Here is a 21607-nt window from a genome sequence, read left to right on the forward strand (position 1 = left end):
TTAATAATATATTAAAAACCGGAGAGAGTTCATAAATTTAAAAGACATCAACTTTAAAGTTTATTTACTTTATTTAAAAAACCCGTTCAACTTTTAAAACGATTTAAAAAATAGCCTTAAATTTTAGAACGGTTAAAAAAAAATCAGTATTTCTAAAATATTTTTAAATTTTCAAAAGCTTTATTAATATCCATAAATTTTAAAATTTTATGGGTATTATTTAAATCTAGTTGGATGTAAATGTATTTTTATTTAAAAAAAAAAAAGAAATATTAAAAAAAACTTTATAAAGTTCCTAGAAATAAAATTAAAAATAGAATTGAAATTGATATTCATAACAATATATAAGCTATCCATTAATACCTACGAAAATATAAACTAATTAAATATTGATAATAAAATAAAATATAATACAAATTAAATTGAGATAATATTAAAATATAATATCTAAGATATATTCCATAACTCATATATTTTCCGAATATTATAAATGCAATGCTTCGACACCGAATCTATTTATACCATTCTCGATTCCTTCGTATTCAGTTGATCAAGATCAAGATCTAAAACAAAATTCATTCTAATTCATAAACCACATCCTCACAAAAACAAGAAGCCTATCCAACTGACCTATGATTCATTTTCGGCTCATACTGCAATATTGCTCTCCTCCATGGCTAATCTTTGGTGCAATCTCCTCTGATGGCTAAGAAACTCCATGAACAACTCCTTCAAATGCTTAGCAGTCGAATACTCCTTCGTTCCTAATCTCACAACCTTCAGCCCGCAACACACACGACCGTCTTTTTCGTTACCGAATTTATTCTGTAACCAATCAAAGTGAACAGCAACAGCAACACCCATCACAAGTTTGATACCAAAAGTTAAATCCCTTGATTAGTACTGAAGCAAAATTGTTTTATCTTCTCTGTTCAATGTCGACTCTAGTTTATCTTGCAGTTCTGTGATGAAATAGGGTTGATTTAAGAAACTAGAAACAGATAGATCATGTGGGATTCTTATTATTTATACTAAGATTCCAGACCATGATACCACGTTGCTTGATTAATTGAAAATTGGATACTTCTTTCATTTTTCTAAATTCAACTTCAAATGCAACTATCAGAGATCAACAGGGCAACTCCTGTTACAACAAAAAATGTTCAAACAGAGTAAATAAGAACTCACCTCCGAGTCTAGCACCATGGCTCCGGCCGCCATTGTCCCGAAAGTTTCGTGCCTCGCAACTCGTCCAGTTACTACCAAGGGCCTGAAGAAAATGAGTGGAAAACTCCCAAACTATAAAATGGAAACAAATCTAAACAGTCAAGGATTATAGAAGCTAGGCGCTATCATTACTCTATAAAACTTTTCTAGTTTGTTAACTTGGAGCACGTTAGATATTTTCTTAGATTTCAATTATTAAATCCAAGATAGTCAGCACATTTATTTGAAAATTTCATTTAGGGAAAAACTTTACCTTCCTTGGGAGGATAAAATGACATGATCTGGATTATCCAAAAAATCACACAACTTCTCTAGGTTCGTTCTGCAATTCAACACAACAGCGCCCCTTGCATACAACTCATATGTTAAGCACGGGAAAATGTATACACGAGGTAATATCAATGTTTCTCCATGCAAGAATTTGGCAAGTTTTACTGGAGAGATTCCTTTATCTAGATTCTCAAGTAGAATCATGTACTGATACTTCATTCCACCAATATCAGCATCTTGCTTGATTACCTCACTTTTTCTGCGATTGAGAGTCTGTTGATCTAGGGGGAGAAAAAATAAGTTCAATTAAGGAACAAAAAGTGATTAAAGAAGTATTCAATAGTGCATGATTAAGATACCACAGTTCCAATTGGAGGAAAAAAATTGCCCCATAGATCTCGTTATTCACACTTGATGAGATTGCTAGATGAACACGACTCTCCACAATGGTATGATATTGTCCAAGTATAAGCTCTCATGGCTTTGCTTTGGGCTTCCCCAAAAGGCCTCAGACCAAAGGAGAGAGTATTCCTTGATTATAAACCCATGATCATTCCCTAAATTAGCCGATGTGAGATTTTCATCATCCAACACCTCCCCTCGAACAAAGTACACCTCCCCCTTAATCGAGGCTCGACTCCTTTGGAGTCTCAATCATTTTTTACTGCCTTCGAGGAGGCTTGACTCCTTTTCTTTTGGAGTCCTTTGTTCGATATTTGAGGATTTACCAATCTATTTGCAATCTATTCGCACGACTAAGTTTAGGGCATGGCTCTGATACTATGTTAGATGAACACGACTCTCCACAATGGTATGATATTGTCCACTTTGAGCATAAGCTCTCATGGCTTTGCTTTGGGCTTCCCCAAAAGGCCTCAGACTAATGAAGAGAGTATTCTTTGATTATAAACCCATGATCATTTCCTAAATTAGCTGATGTGGTCTTCCATCATCCAACAGATAACTGAGAGATTAGGTTCATTCACTAAATAATAAATTGTACCTTCACATGACTTTACCATCCCAGAAGAACGCTTGGCACGTCGTGTGTCCTAGAAATGGAGAGAGCCATCAAGAAATGGAGTCCTCTAATGTAAATGGAAGTTTGAAATGTAACAACTTATTGCTTTGTGAAATCTTGAGCTCTAGAAATAGTACTCACCTGGTTCATGCGTCCAAAAAAGGATAGCCGGCTCTTTAATTTGGGGCGGCAGTCATCCTTCTGATAAACACCACCATCATTATGGGTGGGAGGGCGACCTTCAGAAGAGGTATCACCTCTATTCATTTTAGTTTGGATTTTCTCCCTAACTTTCCTGAAGAAAGTTTCTAACACTGCGTCATTAATTTTACTAAATTGAATTTCACAAATGTTAGCAATACTGGAAATTGCAAAATTCCCAGAGTTTGGACCATTCTGCCAGAAAATGATAAAGTTGCATAAGCATTCTTCTTCTCCATTTGCATAAGAGTGTTCAAGATAATCCACCTACCAATGCACGAGTCATGGAGAAAATGAAAATGCCAAGACTTCCAACTGAATCAATACATTCTGAAACTTTGAATTAAGCATCTTCAAATCTCAAGGGAAGGAATACATCTCAAAGTATGGTTGAACTAAGTTCATGTGGACCTTCATTCTAATCCTCAAATGTTGAATAATTCGTATTCCATTTTGATCAATATAACTTAATCAAAAGAAATGATGTTTTTAGAAATTTAAGAACAAAAATGATCAAAAGTGTTCGAATGAAAGATTGAAGTTTCAAATTCATACAGAAAATCAATGTTTAATCCATATTCCATAGTAATTTCAGAAAGTTCATTTTCGGAATAGTAATTGCTATTATGGCGGTAAAGCATGCATGCTCTGAAACATGATGGAGAACCTTTCAAAACTCAGACTGTTCTATGGCATATGACCAGTTTTAGACCGTCTAAGATCTTTAAAGGCCTTGGTCGAAAAAGTTAAAAGCAACTGAGAGGCTAAAATTTCAAACAAAAGGAAAATCAACAGGGAGCTTTCCAGCAATAATCTCAAGATTCGAACAACAGGAAAAGTGTAAAGTAAAAGAACGAACCCCTTCCACAAGAGCGTCGTAGAAGCGAACATCATCGGCTCGAGAGGAGTAGGAAGCGCAAACAGGCATGCCAGGGTCGATGTTAGGGCATTCGAAATCCTGCAACTGTCTGGACAGAGGCCGAAACCTACCTTCGAAGTCGCTCAACTCCGATGAGCTCCGGAAATGGTTGGCGGTGAAGATATTGTCGTGCTCCCCAGCGAACTCGGAATAACTGATCCTAAGAACATCGCCTTCGAGTTTCACAGTCACATTGTACCACGCGTTATCGTCGGACCGGAACTCCAGGTCGCCAGAGGCCGCGGCTCCGGCAGAGAACATGGCCGGGGAAACAGGGACGAGTTACCGTGGAAGTTCCTATAGATAAGCCGTGGATGTTCGTATTTTCACGCGCGCTCGTACCGTCTGCAATTTTCACCTCATTTTGTGATTTTTTTTAATTTATTAAAATAATTATTACATTATTCATTAATAAAATATCATTTTTTTGAATTGTTTTTTTTTTCCTTACTTTTTAATATATTTTATAAATATATTAATCTACGCTCCACATTTGCAAATTTGTTCCTTTTTTCTATTAAAATTGAAAAAAACATTTTTTTCAATTTAATCTAAATCAAATTTAAATTAATTATCTCATAACTCTTCAAAATTAAATGACAACCAAATATTTAAATTTTAAAATAATAATTTATTTAATTTTTATGACCAAAATTAGACCCTCCCTAGGACCTTGGGTCCTCGCTGGCACTCCCTTCCTCAATCGATGTGGGACCCCCAATCCACTCCCTCTCGGAGCCCAGCATCTTTGCTAGTACACTGACTCGTGTCCACCTCCCAACTAGGCTCAATCTCCTCGCCGGCACATCGCTCAGGATATCATTTGTAATGGTCCAAGTCCACCAATGACAAATATTGTCTTATTTAGGTTTTCTTTTTCGGGCTTCTCCTCAAAGTTTTTAAAACAAGTTTTGTACGGAAATGTTTCCATACCCTTGTAAAAAATACTTTGTTTCCCTCTCCAACCGAGGTGGGATCTCCCGAACTATGCTATGGTGCGCAACAGTTATGGTATAAATATATAGCTTGAGCTTTATTTTTCCATTTTGGGATCTAATCAGTTCCAACTCAATACCATAGGTTCATAAGATCAGAGCCAAATGGGTATCAAAACATGTTCAACATACAGCAGTTTCAAGCTTCTAAAAGCTTTAAGCAGAAATATCTTTGCCAAAAAGCCCGGCTATTCCCTTCGTCGGGTCGCTCTGTTTCACAATCGACTCGCCAACGAGAACCTGCAGAAACCACGTAAAACAATCTCAAATGCCATGGCTGATGCAACAATGGAAGCCATGAATCCAAATATGAAGAAGCTTACAGCTTTAACACCAGCTTCTTGCACATAAGCAATATCTTCAGGAGTGAACAGCCCAGATTCTCCCACTATCTGAACAATCCTCACAACAAACAAGGGAATATCAGATGAGGTAAAAGTTTGATGTGTTCTTCATAGTTTGATGAGACACTTTATACTTACGGTTATGTTCTTCTCGCGGATCTTTTGTCCGCGCTCTCCTTCAAGAAGCTTTTTTGTGTTGCTGATATCGACCTCGAATGTTTCTGTAAGATATTGTTTTACAAACAAGTATATAAGTAATATAACTATCGATGAGTGACAATTGCTCGTGTTTCGGAATACTAAAACTAGTTTAAAGCAATGGTCGTTCCTACGATGTCCTATGTAACAGTCCAAGCCCACCGATAACAGATATTGTCCTCTTTGGGCTTTCCTTCAATGTTCTAAAACGCGTCTTAGGGAGAAGTCTCCACACCCTTATAAGGAATGCTTTGTTCCGCTCTCCAACCAATATGAGATCTCACAATCCACCCCTCTTGGGGGCCCAACATCCTCGTTGGCACACCTCCCGGTGTCTGGCTCTGATATCATTTGTAACAGCCCAAGCCCACTGCTAGCAGATATTGTCCTCTTTAAGCTTTCCCTTGAGGAGCAGTATTGTCCTCTTTAAGCTCCCCCTTGAGGTTTTAAAATGTGTTTACTAGGGAGAGGTTTCCACACCCTTATAAGGAATGCTTCGTTCCTCTCTCCAACCAATGTAGGATCTCACATCCTAAGAGATGTAGTTTGGTACAAATTAATGCAATAGATTTATCAATGGAGAAATGAGAAGTTTAGCAATATGAACAACGTAACAAAAGTAGTCAAACATTACCGAGATTCCGATTGTTGATGCCAATAAGCTCAATGCCTTCGATCGCAAGCATACGGTCCATTTCCTTCTCGTCGTGAACCTACAAATAAAGAGATCAAAAGCTTGTACAATAATGATAAGCAACATATACAAGATGCCCCTAAGACGACAGGACATTGTTACCTCAACGAGGGGGGTCAAACCGACCATCTTGCAGATTTTAGTCATATATTTAATGTCGAGATCAGGCAAAACAGCAGCAATCAAAAGAATGGCATCGGCACCTTTGGATCGGGCATAGTAGATCTGCCATGCATCGACCACAAACTCCTTGCACAAGAGAGGGCACTGCATATGCATATGTTTCCTACTATTATAAGTACAATTCACATACCAATATGTCAAATTATGATCCAACATGACAAACCTCCACTCCGGCATTCCTTATCTTCTGCAGATTCTCAAAGCTTCCCTAATCCCCAAAAACAACAGATGTTAAACTTAGGAAATGAATTTTCAAAAAAACACCGTCCAAGAGATAGAAGGAATAGCAGAGCTCCTAAAATGCTCTTCACCTGAAAAAACTTCTCGTCTGTGAGAACACTAAGGCATGCTGCTCCGCCTTTCTCGTACGCTCGGGCAATCTCAACCTATTAGCATTTATCAAATTTACATTAAATAAAAACGACTCGATAATTTCAAAGCAAAAGTAGCTAGATAAACACGTGCTACTTTAACAAGTAGTTGAATCTTGAGTTTTGATAGTTAAAAAGCTCAAATTTCATAGCATTGTTGTATAGCTGAAGTTTTAGGCACGTATGCACAGTTGGTAAGTTCCTGCTTGATGCACTTAACAAACTCGGTAAAGCAAATCGCTACCGTTCCTAGGTAAAACATGTCTAGTTTATTCATCTTTACACTCCCAGTTCGAGGCCTACTACAACATTTGGACAAAACTGGGCGTTGGCAATGAACACCTAGCACATCTTCAGTCATTTTTACCTCGTTCTAGCAACCCCACTAATTTGTTAGAAATGATGTGCTAGCACAAAAGGTTAGGGTAATGCAAAGCAACAATGCAAATGCTATTTGTGTGTTTTACAAACATTTAAGAGGTTCTATGGCCGGGGATTCGAGTTTGAGCACTTTTTTGTATAGTTAGGTGCTAGGCTCCTTTAGCGTGGGCTGTTTTCCTTTTATCAGCCCGTGGACCTTTTGTCTTGCTTTCTTTCTGTAATAGTCCAAGCCCACCGCTAGCAGATACTGTTCATTTTAGCCCGTTATGTATCGTCGTCAGCCTCATGGTTTTAAAACGCGTCTACTAGAAGGAGGTTTCCACACCCATATAAGGAATGTTTCGTTCCCCTCTCCAACCGATGTGAGATCTCACAATCCAACTCCCTTGGAGGCCAGCAAGTTGGTGACTGGCTCTCATACCACTTGTAACACCCCAAGTCCACCGCTAGCCAATATTGTCCACTTTGCCCATTACGTATCGCCATCAACCTCACAGTTTTAAAACACGTCTACTAGGGAGAGGTTTCCACACCTATACAAGGAATGTTTCGTTACCCTCTCCAACCGAGGTAGGATCTCACACTTTCGTTTGTTCTCAATAAAAGTTTAGTTTCTCAAGGGGGAAAAACAAACATCGAAGTAGTGCTTAGCTCAAAGATCACGTTTATTTAACTTCGGTTAAGAAACCTAACGTCATTTCCTATGTGGAGTTGTTTATCCCATACTATAGAGTAGTTAGTCGCACATACTACGTGAACTCGTGTTTAATAAACCCACACTCAACCTATTCTTCACATGATACAAAAACTTTTAAGATCAAAAACACCTACTAACTACGAGTTACACAAACTTAGGTTCTTATAACCTATTTCTTTTACAATCCAAACAAAGATTTCACAACCTCATACTTCTTAGGCCTAAAACACCTCTTAGTATAAAAACCAATCAAATCAAAATTTGGTACTGCAAAAATTGTGCAGAGATTTATGAAATATAACAACAAAATAAACAGTCAAGAACACTCACTGGATCAAAATCCTCCCTTAGAACTCCTCTGCTAGGTGAAGCCTTTTTCACTTCAGCAATCAAACCAGGTAAGTTAGTTCTAAGATAGGCAGCCTTGAGAGCTCCAAGGAAATCTCTAGCAGGAGGGGCGCTCTCAAGATCCTTTTTCAACGAAAAGAGAGGCCTTCTTTCTTTCATCTAGAAACATTCAGAAACCAAAAACACTATCAGCCTACAGACAACATCCTAAAATATGGGAATACAAATCAATCAAATGTCCCACATAATGTTACCTGTGAAACTTCCTTGTCCTTGTACCATATGATCTCCTCCAAAATATTCCTAGGAGTGTTCCCTTCATTCTGTAATCTGAACTGAAAAGGTCCAACGTAATGCAATGGCGGCCCGGTGGGCGGCCGACGGCGAATCCTTATGCCTTGACTTGCTGCTACTTCATCTTGGAACATCCCCACTTCCCACTCCTTCACTTTCAGATCATTTTCTTTTGGTTCATTAACCGGGGAAGCCGCAGCTGATCCAGCCTCGGATTCTGTCTAAAAAACACAGAATATGCACTCATTACGAAACAATTCCTCCAAGAATTCGACTATTTGGATGAATATATGAGAAATCTAAATCTTCTCAGATGGGCAAAATGCAGATTAAGCACAAAGAAACAACGAATGCACGAACTACAAAGAAAAACCTAAACCCCAACAAAGAAAATCCAGATTGGAATAACGTAGAAGTCGAAATCCAAACCTGTTGAGCTCGGATGGCAGGGGAAATGGGGGAAGAAGAAGAGGCAACAGAGATTGAATTCCTCGACAAAGCGTCCATTGAAGGCCGACGATTCAACCTTCTGGAGAGAAACTTGGACCTGCGAATAGAAGAGGAAATGGGTGGAAAGGAAACCTTGGGGATTGTTCCGAGGGAAGCGAGACCCTCCATTGCCGTTCAACTCTAGCTCGTTTGAATGCCCTGCTTTTGTGAAGCAGCTTGCTTTATATTGGCGAATTGTGGGAGTTTGCGGCAAAATGAAGAAAGAGGTCAAAACTAATCTGTCGTTGGAACTTAGAGACAGAAGAAGTTGAGCTTTAAAAAAAAATAATTTTCCCTAATTTTAAAATTGGTCTCACTTTTGTATTTTTCTATTAAAAAGAATTAAGAATTTACAAATACTCTATTTGTATTCAAGAATTTGAAAGGGTTAAATTACAGTTTAGGGTCGCAAAAGTTTTAATTTAGGCTCGAATTTTAAAAATTATATTTGTCGTTATCATATTGAATTCATAACACCTTTTATTTTTATTTACGTGAAAATGAACTTCACTATATCGGCGTTTATACACCCAAATAACTAATCAAAATATATTTGAATTATATGCTAAAGAAACTGGAAAGTTGGAGAACATTGTAAAAATTTTAGTTAAAAAAAGGTATTCAAAAGGCATGAAAAAAATCCATCAACCGTGAGTTGATCTCCAGTTGAGAATTCTGCTTTTTCCCGGATACTCGGGTTCAAATACCCATGGACTTGCTGTTTGCTTACTGGCTTCATATAATTCAGAAAAGACTAGTTTTCTAGAAGCATTCTGAATAAAATCAAGAATTTGTTGAATCAAAAGCAACTCGGTCCAGAAATCCAATTTTTCAGTCGAGAATACTCGAAACTCATGCAACAAAATACAGGACTTACAACGTGATGATACAGACCAAGAGGTGGTGGTGGTGATGGGGGATCTTTTGCCTGTTTCACTTTCTATATAGACCAGCCTCCTTAATTCTCGAGCAGGAAACTAAGCGTTGCCACCACGGCGAGGCGGGATGGCACGAGTTTCTGTAAGGACTAGCGTGTTCATGTCATGGCTACACAGTCTTACAGTCCAGAGATATTTATACACACAAACAACCAATCATTTAAAAAGTTTCCCAAACCCTCTGAACAGTTTCAGAGCTCTCAGTTCACCACTTCTCAAGTCTCTCAATCTTCTTCTCAGAATCTGAAACATCCGTACTCAAGATATCAATAACCGCAATCACATTTTTTTTAAGAAAGTTAGGTCTCAACCTTCAAGATGCACTTAACAAATAACAGTCACATGCCATTTAACTTAATTTTACACAGCAGCAACCAGAAAATGTGAAAGGTTTTCATTTGCATGAAGGAAAAGAGAAGCTGCAGATATGGGATCGTGTGGACTTACATATTGGCTTCGAAAAAGTATCCTTCGTTCGCTCGTGCACAAGTCTACTGCTAGCTGTTTTAAAAATACTCTACGGTTCAGTTGTTTTGGTGATGTCACGTCCAAATCCATGGATCCACTCGCCTGCAAAGACGAGTTAAGAAATGTGCTTTTTCAAGTCTTCTAGTATCACTATCATCTTGCAAAATTAATATTGATTTTGCTTCAGCCATTATGAGCAAGCATGACAAGAACCAGATGTTCATTGTTAAGTTGAGTTGTAAATTTCCACTAGAATAATGGAATCAACATATTCTTTATCCTTTACCTGCAAGAATTTGTTATACTTAGATATGCTCGTTTCGCAGCTATCTAATATGAACTGCAGGGCTTCCTCCTCTATATCAGGGTAATTTAGGTCCTTCGTTGTTGTTGATTTATTTGATGCTGCAGCAGCCATCTGGTAGCCAATACACACAGACACACATTGAGACAGATTTTGCAGATCAAGAACAGAAGTAGAAAAGAGGTTGTCAACCAAACCTCTTCAAACTGCTTGCTCATACTTGGTGGACTGACAGCTAAATAAGCAAATGCCTTTAATTCTAAAGGCCAGCCAGTGATTTGAATAGGAAAACACTGGGATCTGCCATGATAAATTTATTCAGGGCGATCAACAAAATAACAAGATATTTTAACAAGAGAAAGAAAGGTGGGAGGAACTAACCAGCATGTGGTTGGTTTTCCATTAATTATTAAAATTTGCACCAGAAATTAAAGATGAATGTTTATGAAGGAATAACTCGAAAATGTCCTTTAATTTAAAAAATATAAGTCTGAGAAAGTTAGATGGTGAAGAACTCATCAGTTTCTTTATACTCACGCTCTTAATCCATGCTTTTTCAGTGCTTCCAGCTTCTCCTTGTAACATTTATCAGATTTTTTTAGTGAGAGTAACAACTCAACAGAATCGCTAGGATTGGTTCCCTCCTTTGGAACAAAACCATATGACAACAACAACTCCCCATTAGATTTCTTGCCATAAGAAATGAACACCTGCAATTATCAGTGATTAAAGTAACCATGAAGCATAAATAAGACAAAATTTTGCAGTTAACATAAGTTTCATCTCTATGGGAAAAGTTTCTTTGGGAGCAAGAAGTTATAGAACGTTTTTTATCCTTCTTTCTACCGTTTCTGGCCAACATTTTTCAGCATGGACTCGAGATCTAATATGACTAGTAAGTTTGAAATAGTTCCATTTTTGTTTAATTGAAGTTCACATGAAATTTCAGTATTACATTATCTCATCAGATTCATTCATTATGAAAATATTAAATGTTCTTTTACCTGCTCACCTGGTTGGTATGCTCGATCTGTTGTGAAGACAACGCCTTGGGATGCTTTATCATAATCCAAGAAAGTCTCCACCTGGGCCAGCCATTTATAGTTGCAAGAGTTAAATTTCAATTCTAACATCACAACTTACAGCTTTCAAAAAAACACCAATTAGCGTACCTCACAGTTATGATTCAGCATATCAGCCCAGGGAACCAATGCAACCTTTCCATCCATTGAAGGTAACCGAACCTGGGCTTAAAAGAAATATGATCTTGTCAGCATTCAAACACGAACGATTGTTCCCCCACCAAAAAAAAAAAAAAAAAAGAAATGGGGGCAGGGAAGATAAACATGAAAAAAAAAATGTGAAGGCTTTACAGCTTCAATAGATTAATACCATTTCAGCAAACATTATTGACTGTGATGTCTTATATATGGTTGCAGCCAAATGTTTTTTGTAAATCAATCCCCATACTATATTTTTATGCTTTGTTCTATAGCTAGTTAAGCATGCCACGCTAGCATAGTATTTGATTAGCCCAACTTACCAAGCGGGAGAAAAGAATCCCAAATGACCACTTGAAAGTTTCAATATTGAATACCTGAAAATCAAACATCCAGGAAGAATCAAGTTAATCATGTTTCAAGTAAACAAGAGTTGAGAGAATTGGGGTTTTCCAACAGTTTATGCCCCAGATTGAAACCTAGTCATGCACACTGTATGGCAAGCAGAACTATATATTTTCAATTTTCTCCCAAATTAGGAAATGAAATTGAATTACGTAGACATAATTCTTAAATGTCTAAGCCAAGTCTCACGGAACTAAATGTTGGGTTAAACTAAAAAAGCACTGTACTGTAGTTAGCGTAAAAATGACAAGAATCTGTTATTTTTTTGGTTGATCAAAACTTCTCAAGAGAACAAAGATTTTAATAGACAACCATGAAGCTGAAAAAAGTTTTACTCTTCAATACCAAAAACCTAGGGGAATGCCAGAAAAACAGTATAGACCAGCCAAAACGGAGAAATGTTTGTGTATGAGGGAAGTTGACAGCAGCTGGAGAAAAGGTTGAACAAATTCCAGTGTGAATAAAGCAAAGTTATAAACTGATGATGGGCCGACTTCTTGGAGAGTAAAGAACTCAATACCTCCTCAGGGAATAATTCAGGATATTTGGAAAATATTCTGTCCCTTAAATCATTGTATCTGCACCAAAAATCACAGAAGAAAAACTTACTGTTTAATCAACTACAGAATGATGTACTGGAATGATTTAGGATACTGATTGAAAATCCTACCGTTACATAGCAGTTTAACAAAATTTAATAAGAAAATCAGCAGAGAGGAAATATAGCCTTACGTTCCAACAACATTTGTGATCCTTTCTATTGCCCTTTCTCTGATCTCTGATGCTTCCAGATATCGATCTAGCTCTTCACGTGTCCTGAAATGATAGAAGCGAGGCTATATGGGCAAGGACCGAGAATAAATACCAGACACAAAAAAATATAAAGTTACTTGGATCATAAAGTAACTGACCAGTACAAAAGTGAATAAGGTTGCCGAGGTAAGGCTGATATATAGTTGTTCCATCTTGATGATTTCATTAAACTTGCTTCGCTAATCAAGTAGGTTGCAATAAGTGGCCAATCTGGTACTGAATTACGTTTTAACACCTCCCCAGCCTCAGGGCAGCTCCACTCCTAACATAGACAACACAGTACATGCTGAGAATGGGAAGGCATTTATTTGTGTAGCATTTTCGGTTGTTCCCATTGGAAGAAGGTGAAAAAGGATATTTTCTTGGTTTATAGCTTAGATGACGATGAAAATGGAATGAATGTCCATTTAATTTGACTCACAGTTTAAAGGTTGTAAACAAAAGTTTATCTGTGAAAAATGAAAATTTGTAACTTGCCCCTCTCCTACTCCTTCAAAGAAAATGACTTCATCCGCCCAATTTTCATTCACATCCTACGCCTCTTGGTCAAAAGAAGTTAAACTTCAGGTGAACCAACACAATAATAGGGTTTCACAATCAAAACTACTTGAACGAAATTTACCAAACATTTTGCAGACTACTTAATTATTCTCAAATTGGTCAGCGTATCAGTTCCTCACATTTCAAGAATTTCCACCAGAACTTCCAGTCAGGAAAACTTACCGAGTCTGCGGAGATAACGAGAGAGGGCGGCACAAACAGTAATTTCTCCCCTTTCCTAACATTCTTCAAAGCCACAAGTCCTCTCTCTCCAACATCCACTCTCTGTATCGCCATCTTCTGGTCAGGGAGACCAGACTGCGACAGCCATTTCTGTAGAGCAGAAGCATTCTCCAGCGAATCGATCTCGCAACCCCATGGAATCGGCCCGGTCGCTACCACTCTAGCACTGTCACTTGTGGAGACAGAGCAATTGATCGAATGTCTGCGAAAAGATGCTGTGTAGGGCTTGGCTGAATGCGTCTTCTGGAGTGGACGGAAGTTGGGAACAAGCGGAGAATAGAAAATCCTTGAAGCTTCAGCCATGGCTGAGCTCGAGGACGAGAGAGTAAAGGAACCTTATCGCCAGAGAAGCCAATAAAAAGGTCGTCGTCGTTTTTGACGGTTGTGGACGCGCGCCAATTGAAATAAGCAAAACTTATTAATATTACAAAATAACACTTTGTTAATTTCACAAAATATTTTATAATATCAATTTCAAACGCCTTCCTAACATTATTATTATTAATTAAACATAAATATTATTCTATAAGTGAGAAAATAAAATAAAATAATTAAAAAATAAAATTCTTACATTATTATCACGTTCAATTGATAATAAAATACATTACAAATTATAAAATAAAAAATAAAATTGATGGTACATTTTACACTCACAACTTTAAATTGATTAACTAAAAAGAAATGGTATTGTGTATATGAAAAAAGAAAATAAAAATTCTAAAATAAAATGAAATTAATAATGTAAAGAATTGGTAATATATATATATATATATATATTTATTTATTTATTTTAATATATTTTCAAACTCTAGCAGCAAATATAGCAAAATATTTGAAATCAGATATTTATTTTTTTATTATTCTAATTTTACCCTTCTTATTATTATTAATTCGATTTTAGAGATTTTAGTGATTGTAAATTACGAGTTCAAACTCCATACAAGTTCTTAATTCTGACTCATTATAATTTTCGTATCGTTTAATATCATAACATAGACTCGGTATAGAATATATCCCAAATGGCTTTTATTTTTTATTTGACCGAATCTTGTCCATGGTGAAGATGCAAACGAGAACCAAAGAAAAAAAAAAGCTCGAGGTATAGTTATAAAGAAAATGAAAAGCTACTACCCCTGTTCAACGAACACAACTCTCCACAAAGGTATGATATTGTTCACTTTGAGCATAAGCCCTCATGGAGACCTCACACTAATGGAGAGAGTATTCCTAGATTATAAAACCATGATCGTTTCCTAAATTAGTCTGTGGGATTTTCATCCAACACTTTGTTCAAACCTTATTTATTTATATACAGAAGCGATAACCATTTGGTTTATAATTTTTTTCTCCCGATGTCTTCAAAATTCATACAAAATTTTAAAAACTAAAAGAAAAAAAAGTTTTTACAAACTTATTCTTACTTGTGGTCTAAATTTGATTAAGAATTCAAATATTATCTTGAAAAAAGATGAAAAACATCGTAAAGATTTATGAGATACCGAGCAATCGAGCACAATTTTCAAGGATCAAAAACCAAAATCAAATGGCTATCAATCCGAGTCGTCCCGTGCTCTGTGCTCAACTAAGAAATATATACTTTTAGCATAAAGATGAGTGTCTTTCATGCAAGGAGTGTTATTGGTAAACCTAATTAAGTACGTGGAGATCCATGTGCTGTGTACTAAAGTGAAAAACTAGGCAGTATTTAATTACCTGTATAGCTGTTCGAGTTCGTTCTTGAATTTTTGCCTTGCCTTGTTCCCTTCTTAGCTTTAAAGCAGAAGCAGCGGCTCCTCCTGACTTTGGAGTCCGTGGATCTTGTACCAACATAACTTTGCCAGGAACTTTTTGTAACTTTGCATCTTTGCTATCTGTAAAGTTATTAAAAATAATGCATTGTTCAGAAGTGGGATCTCATTCTGCATACACAAAGTAATAGCCATTTAAATTTGCATTCTCAAGTTAAAAGAATGAAGATGAATAATCAGAGTCCACCAAAAGATTCAAGCTAATCTTACTAACGAAGGAAGATCGATAGTCGGTTGAGGATTGTTGGGAGGGAGTCATACATTGGCTAATTAAGAGGATGATCGTGGATTTATAAGTAATGAATACATCTCCTACAAGGCTTTTTGGGGAAACCAAAAGCAAAACCATGAGAGTTTATTCTCAAAGTGGATAATATCATATCATGGTAGGGATTTGTGATTCCTAATATGGTATTAAAGTCATACCCTTAACTTAGTCGTGCTAATCGAATCCTCAAGTGTCGAACAAAGAAATTGGTAGTCTCGAAGGTGTAGACAAAAGTGACTCAAGTATCGAAAAAAGGGTATACTTTGTTCGAGGACTCCAGAGAAAGGAGTCGAGCCTCGATTAAGTGGAGACTGTTCGAGGGCTCTATAGGCTTCAGAGGAGACTCTATGGTATACTTTATTTGAGGGGAGGATTGTTGAGAGAAGAGACCCACATCAGCTAATTAAGAGGTTGATCATTGGTATGAGGCTTTTTGAGGAAACCAAAAGTAAACCCATGAGAACTTATGATCAAAGTGGACAAATATCATACCATCGTGGAGGTTCGTGGTTCCTACCAGAAAATATGTAATACATATGAATTACAAAAGTGCCTTGCCAATTGAATTATGCAATAACCTATGGAACAGATTATCTTATCTTTTCTGTTTTCATTGGACTGTTTCTATTATTCTTCTGCCTTTCAATAGATAAGAGTAGGATTTGCAAACCTTGGAAACTCACTAATGGTTTCACCATTTTCACATAGCTGAGAAAAGTCCCCATAATTGATGCCAGCTTCATTGGCCCACTTCTCAAGGGCTGGACGCAAAGTGACAACAAGAGGTACACAATAATTGTGAAAGGGATATGCATATACCACAATAACATTATCCACGTACTTGCTCGACAGTAGGGCTGCCTCAGCCTATATGAACAGAAGAAGAATTTAAACCCAATATGTTAGGAGCAAAATTTGAAGTTTAAAACCTCACCTTCCCTTGGGATATATATTCTCCATGCTGAAGTTTAACGATATCCTTCGTCCTATCCATGATCTCAAGGCATCCATCATGATGAAATGTTCCTATATCTCCCAAGTAAAACTAGCACATGCACTTCTCACCATTCTATTGTAAGCAGAAAGTTTGAGATCTTCTGCAGAAATCCAGAATCTAATGAAAATATGGTAAAAAAGTTACCTTGTAGACCTTGTTAGTCTTTTCAGGGTTCTTGAAGTAACCAGCGGATCGTGTATGCTAGTCCTTGTCAATATGGCATATCAGTTATAGAAGGTGCGTTAAATGAATGAAAGAACGACCCTAAGCCCACCGCTAACAAATATTGTCCTCTTTAGGTCCTTTCGGACTTCCCATCAAGGATTTTAAAATGCATCTGAGAGGTTTTCACACACTTATAAAGAATGTTTTGTTCTCCTCTCCGACCGACGTGGGACCTCGCAATTCACCCCTCTTTGGGGCCCAACGTCCTCACTGACACTCGTTCCTCTCTCCAATAGATGTGGGATCTCACAATCCACCTCTCTTCAGAGCCCAGCGTCCTCGTTGGCACACCGCCCAGTGTCCACCCCCCTCCGGGGCCCAGCGTCCTTGTTGGCACTAGTTCCTCTGTTCAATCGATGTGGTATCTCACAATCCACCCCCCTTCGGGGCCCAACGTCTTCGCTAGGACATCACCCAATGTCTGGCTCTTATACCATTTATAACGACCCTAAACCCACCGCTACCAGATATTGTCCTCTTTGGGCTTTTCCTTTCAGCCTTCCCCTCAAGGTTTTTAAAACGCGTCTACTAGTGAGAGGTTTCCACGCACACTTATAAAGAATGCTTCGTTCCCCTCTCCAACCGATGTGGGATCTCACGGGTACTTTCAAGATTGTAATTACAATGCAGAAGTCCATACTACAACTACAATAACTGAAGAATGCAACAAAGAAGATTATTGGATGAACCTAATTAAGAGAGTGGATTAGGGATTCCTCACCAAGAGAAGCATATTGTTAACCACAGTAATGTCCTGTCTGAAGCATCCCTGAAAGAGATCAACTGTAATTCGGAATTGTTCTAAAAATATAACAAGGAATTAAAGCTCTGAAGGTTAAAACCAAGGGTAGAGCTGTAGAGAAAAAATGTTGAAGCACAACAAATAAGATAACCTGAAGGGCAGTAAACTACTCAGCACGAGTTTCCTACGGCAACACGAGTATCAACATCATGGCTAAACCTTACAAGCCCAGAAGCAAAGTTGGAAGCACGATCAAACACTTCCTCCATAAGCCTGCCATTCACATTCACCTAAGTTAAGTTTTTCAAACTTCCTACCATCAGTAGGAATGACAAATTCCTTGGACATCAACTTTTTTGAGCCAAGGAATATATTTTTTGAATGTTTTTTACGTGATTGCTAAAATAATGCTGCTATGGTTGTCTCCGCTTTCCAACGAACATGAGAAAGTTCAGTCACTCGAGCATTGCTCACAGCATAACCTGGATCCCCACCAACTACCGTAGGAACTCCTCTTTGTTTCCATCTTTTCATTACCAAAAAAGATCTTGAAAGTAATATTGCTATGAGAATGCCAATAAAAATTGTTCCGACTGTGAGATCCCACATAGGTTAGGGAGGAGAACGAAGCATTCTTCGTAATGGTGTGGAAATCTTCCCGTAACAGATGCATTTTAAAAACCTTGAGGGGAAACTTGAAAGAGAAAGCCTAAAAGAACAATATCTGCTAGCGGTAGGCTTGGACTGTTACACCACAATCCCTATAATCCCTATAATGTCATGGCCTCTCCAAACTGACAAGTAATCTCCAATGTGTAGATTTTCTAAGATTTTTTATTTCCATATACTTTCCATGGAATCCCCCCGTCGTGAATGCATATTCCTACAAGATTATGGTTGGTGAATTATTCAACTTTCAAGTCATAGTAGAGTAAAGAAATAACTTAGCATAAAAATGCTACAATGTCACAGCACCATTCCAGAATGCTCAATTTATCGGTGTAATTATACCAAGAAAACAGCATAGACAAATCAAAGACTCCAAATCCACGATCAAAAGGCTTCACTACAATGAAAAAGTTCGAAAGCACAGCTTAAGAATTCTGAAAAAGCAATAAATCTCTCGTGCGGTAGCCCAATCTTAGTATCTCCATTTTCCAAATGAAATGGAACACGAACAATTTTTATTGGCATTCTCGTATCACTGAAGAACAGATGAAAAATTTGCGTGATTTATAGAAGAAAACAGAGGAGACCGAACATTTGGACCTCGTTTTCAAATTATAAGAAACAGTAAAAGAGCAAAAAATTAGTACAGAGCTATTAACCCCCAATCCAATAACAGCAAACGCAAAGTTTAATATCGATCACAAATTGAGCATGTTAGAATTTCATTATCACAGATCAACTCTGCTTTTTGAGTAAATGATCCCCGCACTCGAAACAAACCAAAGAAATACTCAATCCACAAGTTCATCGCACTGAAGAACAACCAGGAAAAAACGGAACTATACAATCAGATCAACCTTGAAGCATAGGTAGACGAGAGCTACGGCGGTGCTGTGTTTCTATAGCAATGAGAAACTGTGAAAATGTACGGAGGATGAAATACCTGAACGATTACCGTGAGTGAGGGAGCTGAAACGGAAAATGGATCACACTGACTTTCGTAAACGAAGCTATGAACAGCCGGCTGAAGCTTTGACGGTGGCGTCGGAGGCCGGTGGTTTCTGACTTGTATCTTTTGACAGAGATGAAGTTTATGGGCGGGAGGTGGATTGCTACGCGCCATCGTTTGGAGATTATAAGATTACGAAAAAGCCCCACTCTGCATTGCTTGTCAAGGGTTTAGTTAAGGGTAGTTTTGGCATATGTGTCATGGTTTTTATATAAAAATGCACCTCTTACCGTCCAAAATCACGCGTACTCCACATGCCGAAAATAATCAACACGTGACTATTGTATTGATAATGCTTTCAATCGTGCCTTGAAAATGGCACGTGCCAAGGTCAACCATGGGAAGTTGTTGGATATTTACTTTCGGTTAAAATTTGTATTGATTTTTTTTAATTACAATTAATAAATAGTAACCATTATTGATTGCGTTAATTATTAATATATTTTTTTAATATAACATAAAACTGAGTATTTACCAATATTTTGACATGGTTAGTTTTTTTTTTTCAAAAATTATTTTATTTTATTTATAAATTTGACAAATAATTCTGCCACTTACCGTCTAAAATCACACGTACTCTACATGCCGAAAATAATCAACAGATGATTATTGCATTGATAATGCTTTCAATCGTGCCTTGAAAATGGCACGTGCGAGGACCAACCATGGGAAGTTGTTGGATATTTACTCTCGTTTAAAATTTGTATTGAATTTATTTATTTATTTTAATTATAATTAATAAATAATAATAATTATTAATATATATTTTTTTAATATAACATAAAACGAGTATTCAAAAATATTTTGACAAATAATACCTTTCCTTAGTTAGTTTTTTTTTTCCAAAAATTATTTTATTTTATTTCTATATAAATTATTGTGATTTGACAAATACTTATGCCATTTACCGTTTAAAATTCCGCGTACTCCACATGCCGAAAATAATCAACAGGTGACTATTGCATTGATAATGCTTTCAAACGTGCCTTCAAAATGGCACGTGGGAGGATCAACCATGGGAAGTTGTTGGATATTTACTCTTGTGATTTTTTTTAATTATAATTAATAAATAGTAATAATTATTGATTGTGTTAATTATTAATATATATTTTTAATATAACATAAAACGAGTATTTAAAAATATTTTGACAAATAACACCCTTCCTTTCTTTTTTTTCAAAAATTATTTTATTTTATTTCTATATAAATTATTGTGATTTGACAAATAATTCTGCTATTTACCGTTCAAAATCACGCGTACTCCACATGCCGGAAACAATCAACAGGTGACAATTGCATTGATAATGCTTTCAATCGTGCCTAGAAAATGGCACGAGAATCAACCATGGGAAGTTGTTGGATATTTACTCTCGTTTAAAATTTATATTGAATTTATATATTTTTTTAATTGTAATTAATAAATAATAATAATTATTGTTCGGGTTAATTATTAATATATATCTTTTAATATAACATAAAACGAGTATTTACAAATATTTTGACAAATAATACCCCTTCTTAGTTTTTTTTTGTTCGAAAATAATTTTATTTTATTTCTATATAAATTATTGTGATTTGACAAATAAATCTGCCACTTACCGTCCAAAATCACGCATACTCCACATGTCGAAAATAATCAACTGGTGACTATTGCATTGATAATGCTTTCAATCTTGCCTTCAAAATGGCACGTACTAGAGTCAACCGTGAGAAGTTGTTGGATATTTACTCTCGTTTAAAATTTGTATTGGATTTATTTAATTTATTTAATTACAATTAATAAATAGTAATAATTATTGATAGTGACAAATAATACTTTTTTTTTCTCAAAAATTATTTTATTTTATTTCATTTATAAACTAGTTACACATAAATTATTGTGATTTGACCCTTTTTTTTTTGTGAAAAAATTAACTTAAACGACTACTTTTTTTCTCAAAAAAAAAAAAGTAAAAAAAAAATTACACTTCTCGTCTACTTCGAGCATAACCTCTCATGATTTTGCTTTGAGTTGCCCCAAAAAACCTCACACCAATAGAGGCAGTATTCTTTGATTATAAACCCATGATCATTCTCTAAATTAGTCGATGTGGGACTTTCATCCTCTAATTTTAACTTAAATTTATAAACGCCGTTTTATATCAATGACGATTAAAATGATTAATTTAGATGAATTTACAAAAAGCTCAAAAATAAAATTAAAATAAACATAATTAATTTTATTAAAAAAAATCCCATTGCACAAATATTTATTAGACGGTTTTTAGATTTTAAAAATGGTGCATATTTATTATTTACTCTGTGTTTTAACCATGGTTTTTATTAA

General features: G+C 36.4%; 3 protein-coding genes across 5 annotated transcripts; all 3 read right to left on the reverse strand.

Moving 5' to 3' along the window:
* Positions 1-503: 503 nt before the first annotated feature.
* LOC111455094 lies at positions 504-3963 on the reverse strand. Of its 2 annotated transcripts, none has more exons than XM_023096626.1 (6): positions 3579-3963; positions 2660-2986; positions 2501-2549; positions 1481-1778; positions 1189-1270; positions 504-825 (listed from the first exon to the last, which is right to left on the reverse strand). In XM_023096626.1, exons 1-6 carry the CDS (start codon positions 3897-3899, stop codon positions 649-651), a joined length of 1254 nt encoding a protein of 417 aa, XP_022952394.1. In that variant the 5' UTR covers positions 3900-3963; the 3' UTR covers positions 504-648. The 2 variants fall into 2 exon arrangements, with proteins under 2 accessions (XP_022952394.1, XP_022952395.1); XM_023096627.1 differs by having other exon boundaries at positions 737-825; positions 1189-1259.
* A 681-nt stretch (positions 3964-4644) lies between these two features.
* On the reverse strand, positions 4645-8897 carry LOC111455095 (indole-3-glycerol phosphate synthase, chloroplastic-like). Its single transcript, XM_023096628.1, has 10 exons — positions 8573-8897; positions 8104-8364; positions 7832-8008; positions 6364-6438; positions 6216-6260; positions 5972-6136; positions 5810-5888; positions 5116-5198; positions 4957-5025; positions 4645-4873 (listed from the first exon to the last, which is right to left on the reverse strand). Exons 1-10 carry the CDS (start codon positions 8759-8761, stop codon positions 4790-4792), a joined length of 1227 nt encoding a protein of 408 aa, XP_022952396.1. The 5' UTR covers positions 8762-8897; the 3' UTR covers positions 4645-4789.
* A 515-nt stretch (positions 8898-9412) lies between these two features.
* On the reverse strand, positions 9413-16920 carry LOC111455093 (ribulose-1,5 bisphosphate carboxylase/oxygenase large subunit N-methyltransferase, chloroplastic). Of its 2 annotated transcripts, none has more exons than XM_023096625.1 (16): positions 16790-16920; positions 16574-16708; positions 16323-16506; positions 15277-15434; positions 13504-13898; positions 12879-13042; positions 12700-12783; positions 12488-12545; positions 11886-11939; positions 11515-11586; positions 11347-11427; positions 10880-11052; positions 10540-10642; positions 10325-10456; positions 10018-10140; positions 9413-9813 (listed from the first exon to the last, which is right to left on the reverse strand). In XM_023096625.1, the coding sequence occupies exons 5-16, from the start codon at positions 13864-13866 to the stop codon at positions 9727-9729; spliced, it is 1494 nt and encodes a 497-aa protein (XP_022952393.1). In that variant the 5' UTR covers positions 13867-13898; positions 15277-15434; positions 16323-16506; positions 16574-16708; positions 16790-16920; the 3' UTR covers positions 9413-9726. The 2 variants fall into 2 exon arrangements, with proteins under 2 accessions (XP_022952393.1, XP_022952392.1); XM_023096624.1 differs by having other exon boundaries at positions 16781-16920.
* Between the last annotated feature and the right edge of the window lie 4687 nt (positions 16921-21607).

Source organism: Cucurbita moschata, unplaced genomic scaffold (genome assembly GCF_002738365.1).
Source record: "Cucurbita moschata cultivar Rifu unplaced genomic scaffold, Cmos_1.0 Cmo_Scf00017, whole genome shotgun sequence".
Lineage (NCBI taxonomy): Eukaryota > Viridiplantae > Streptophyta > Magnoliopsida > Cucurbitales > Cucurbitaceae > Cucurbita > Cucurbita moschata.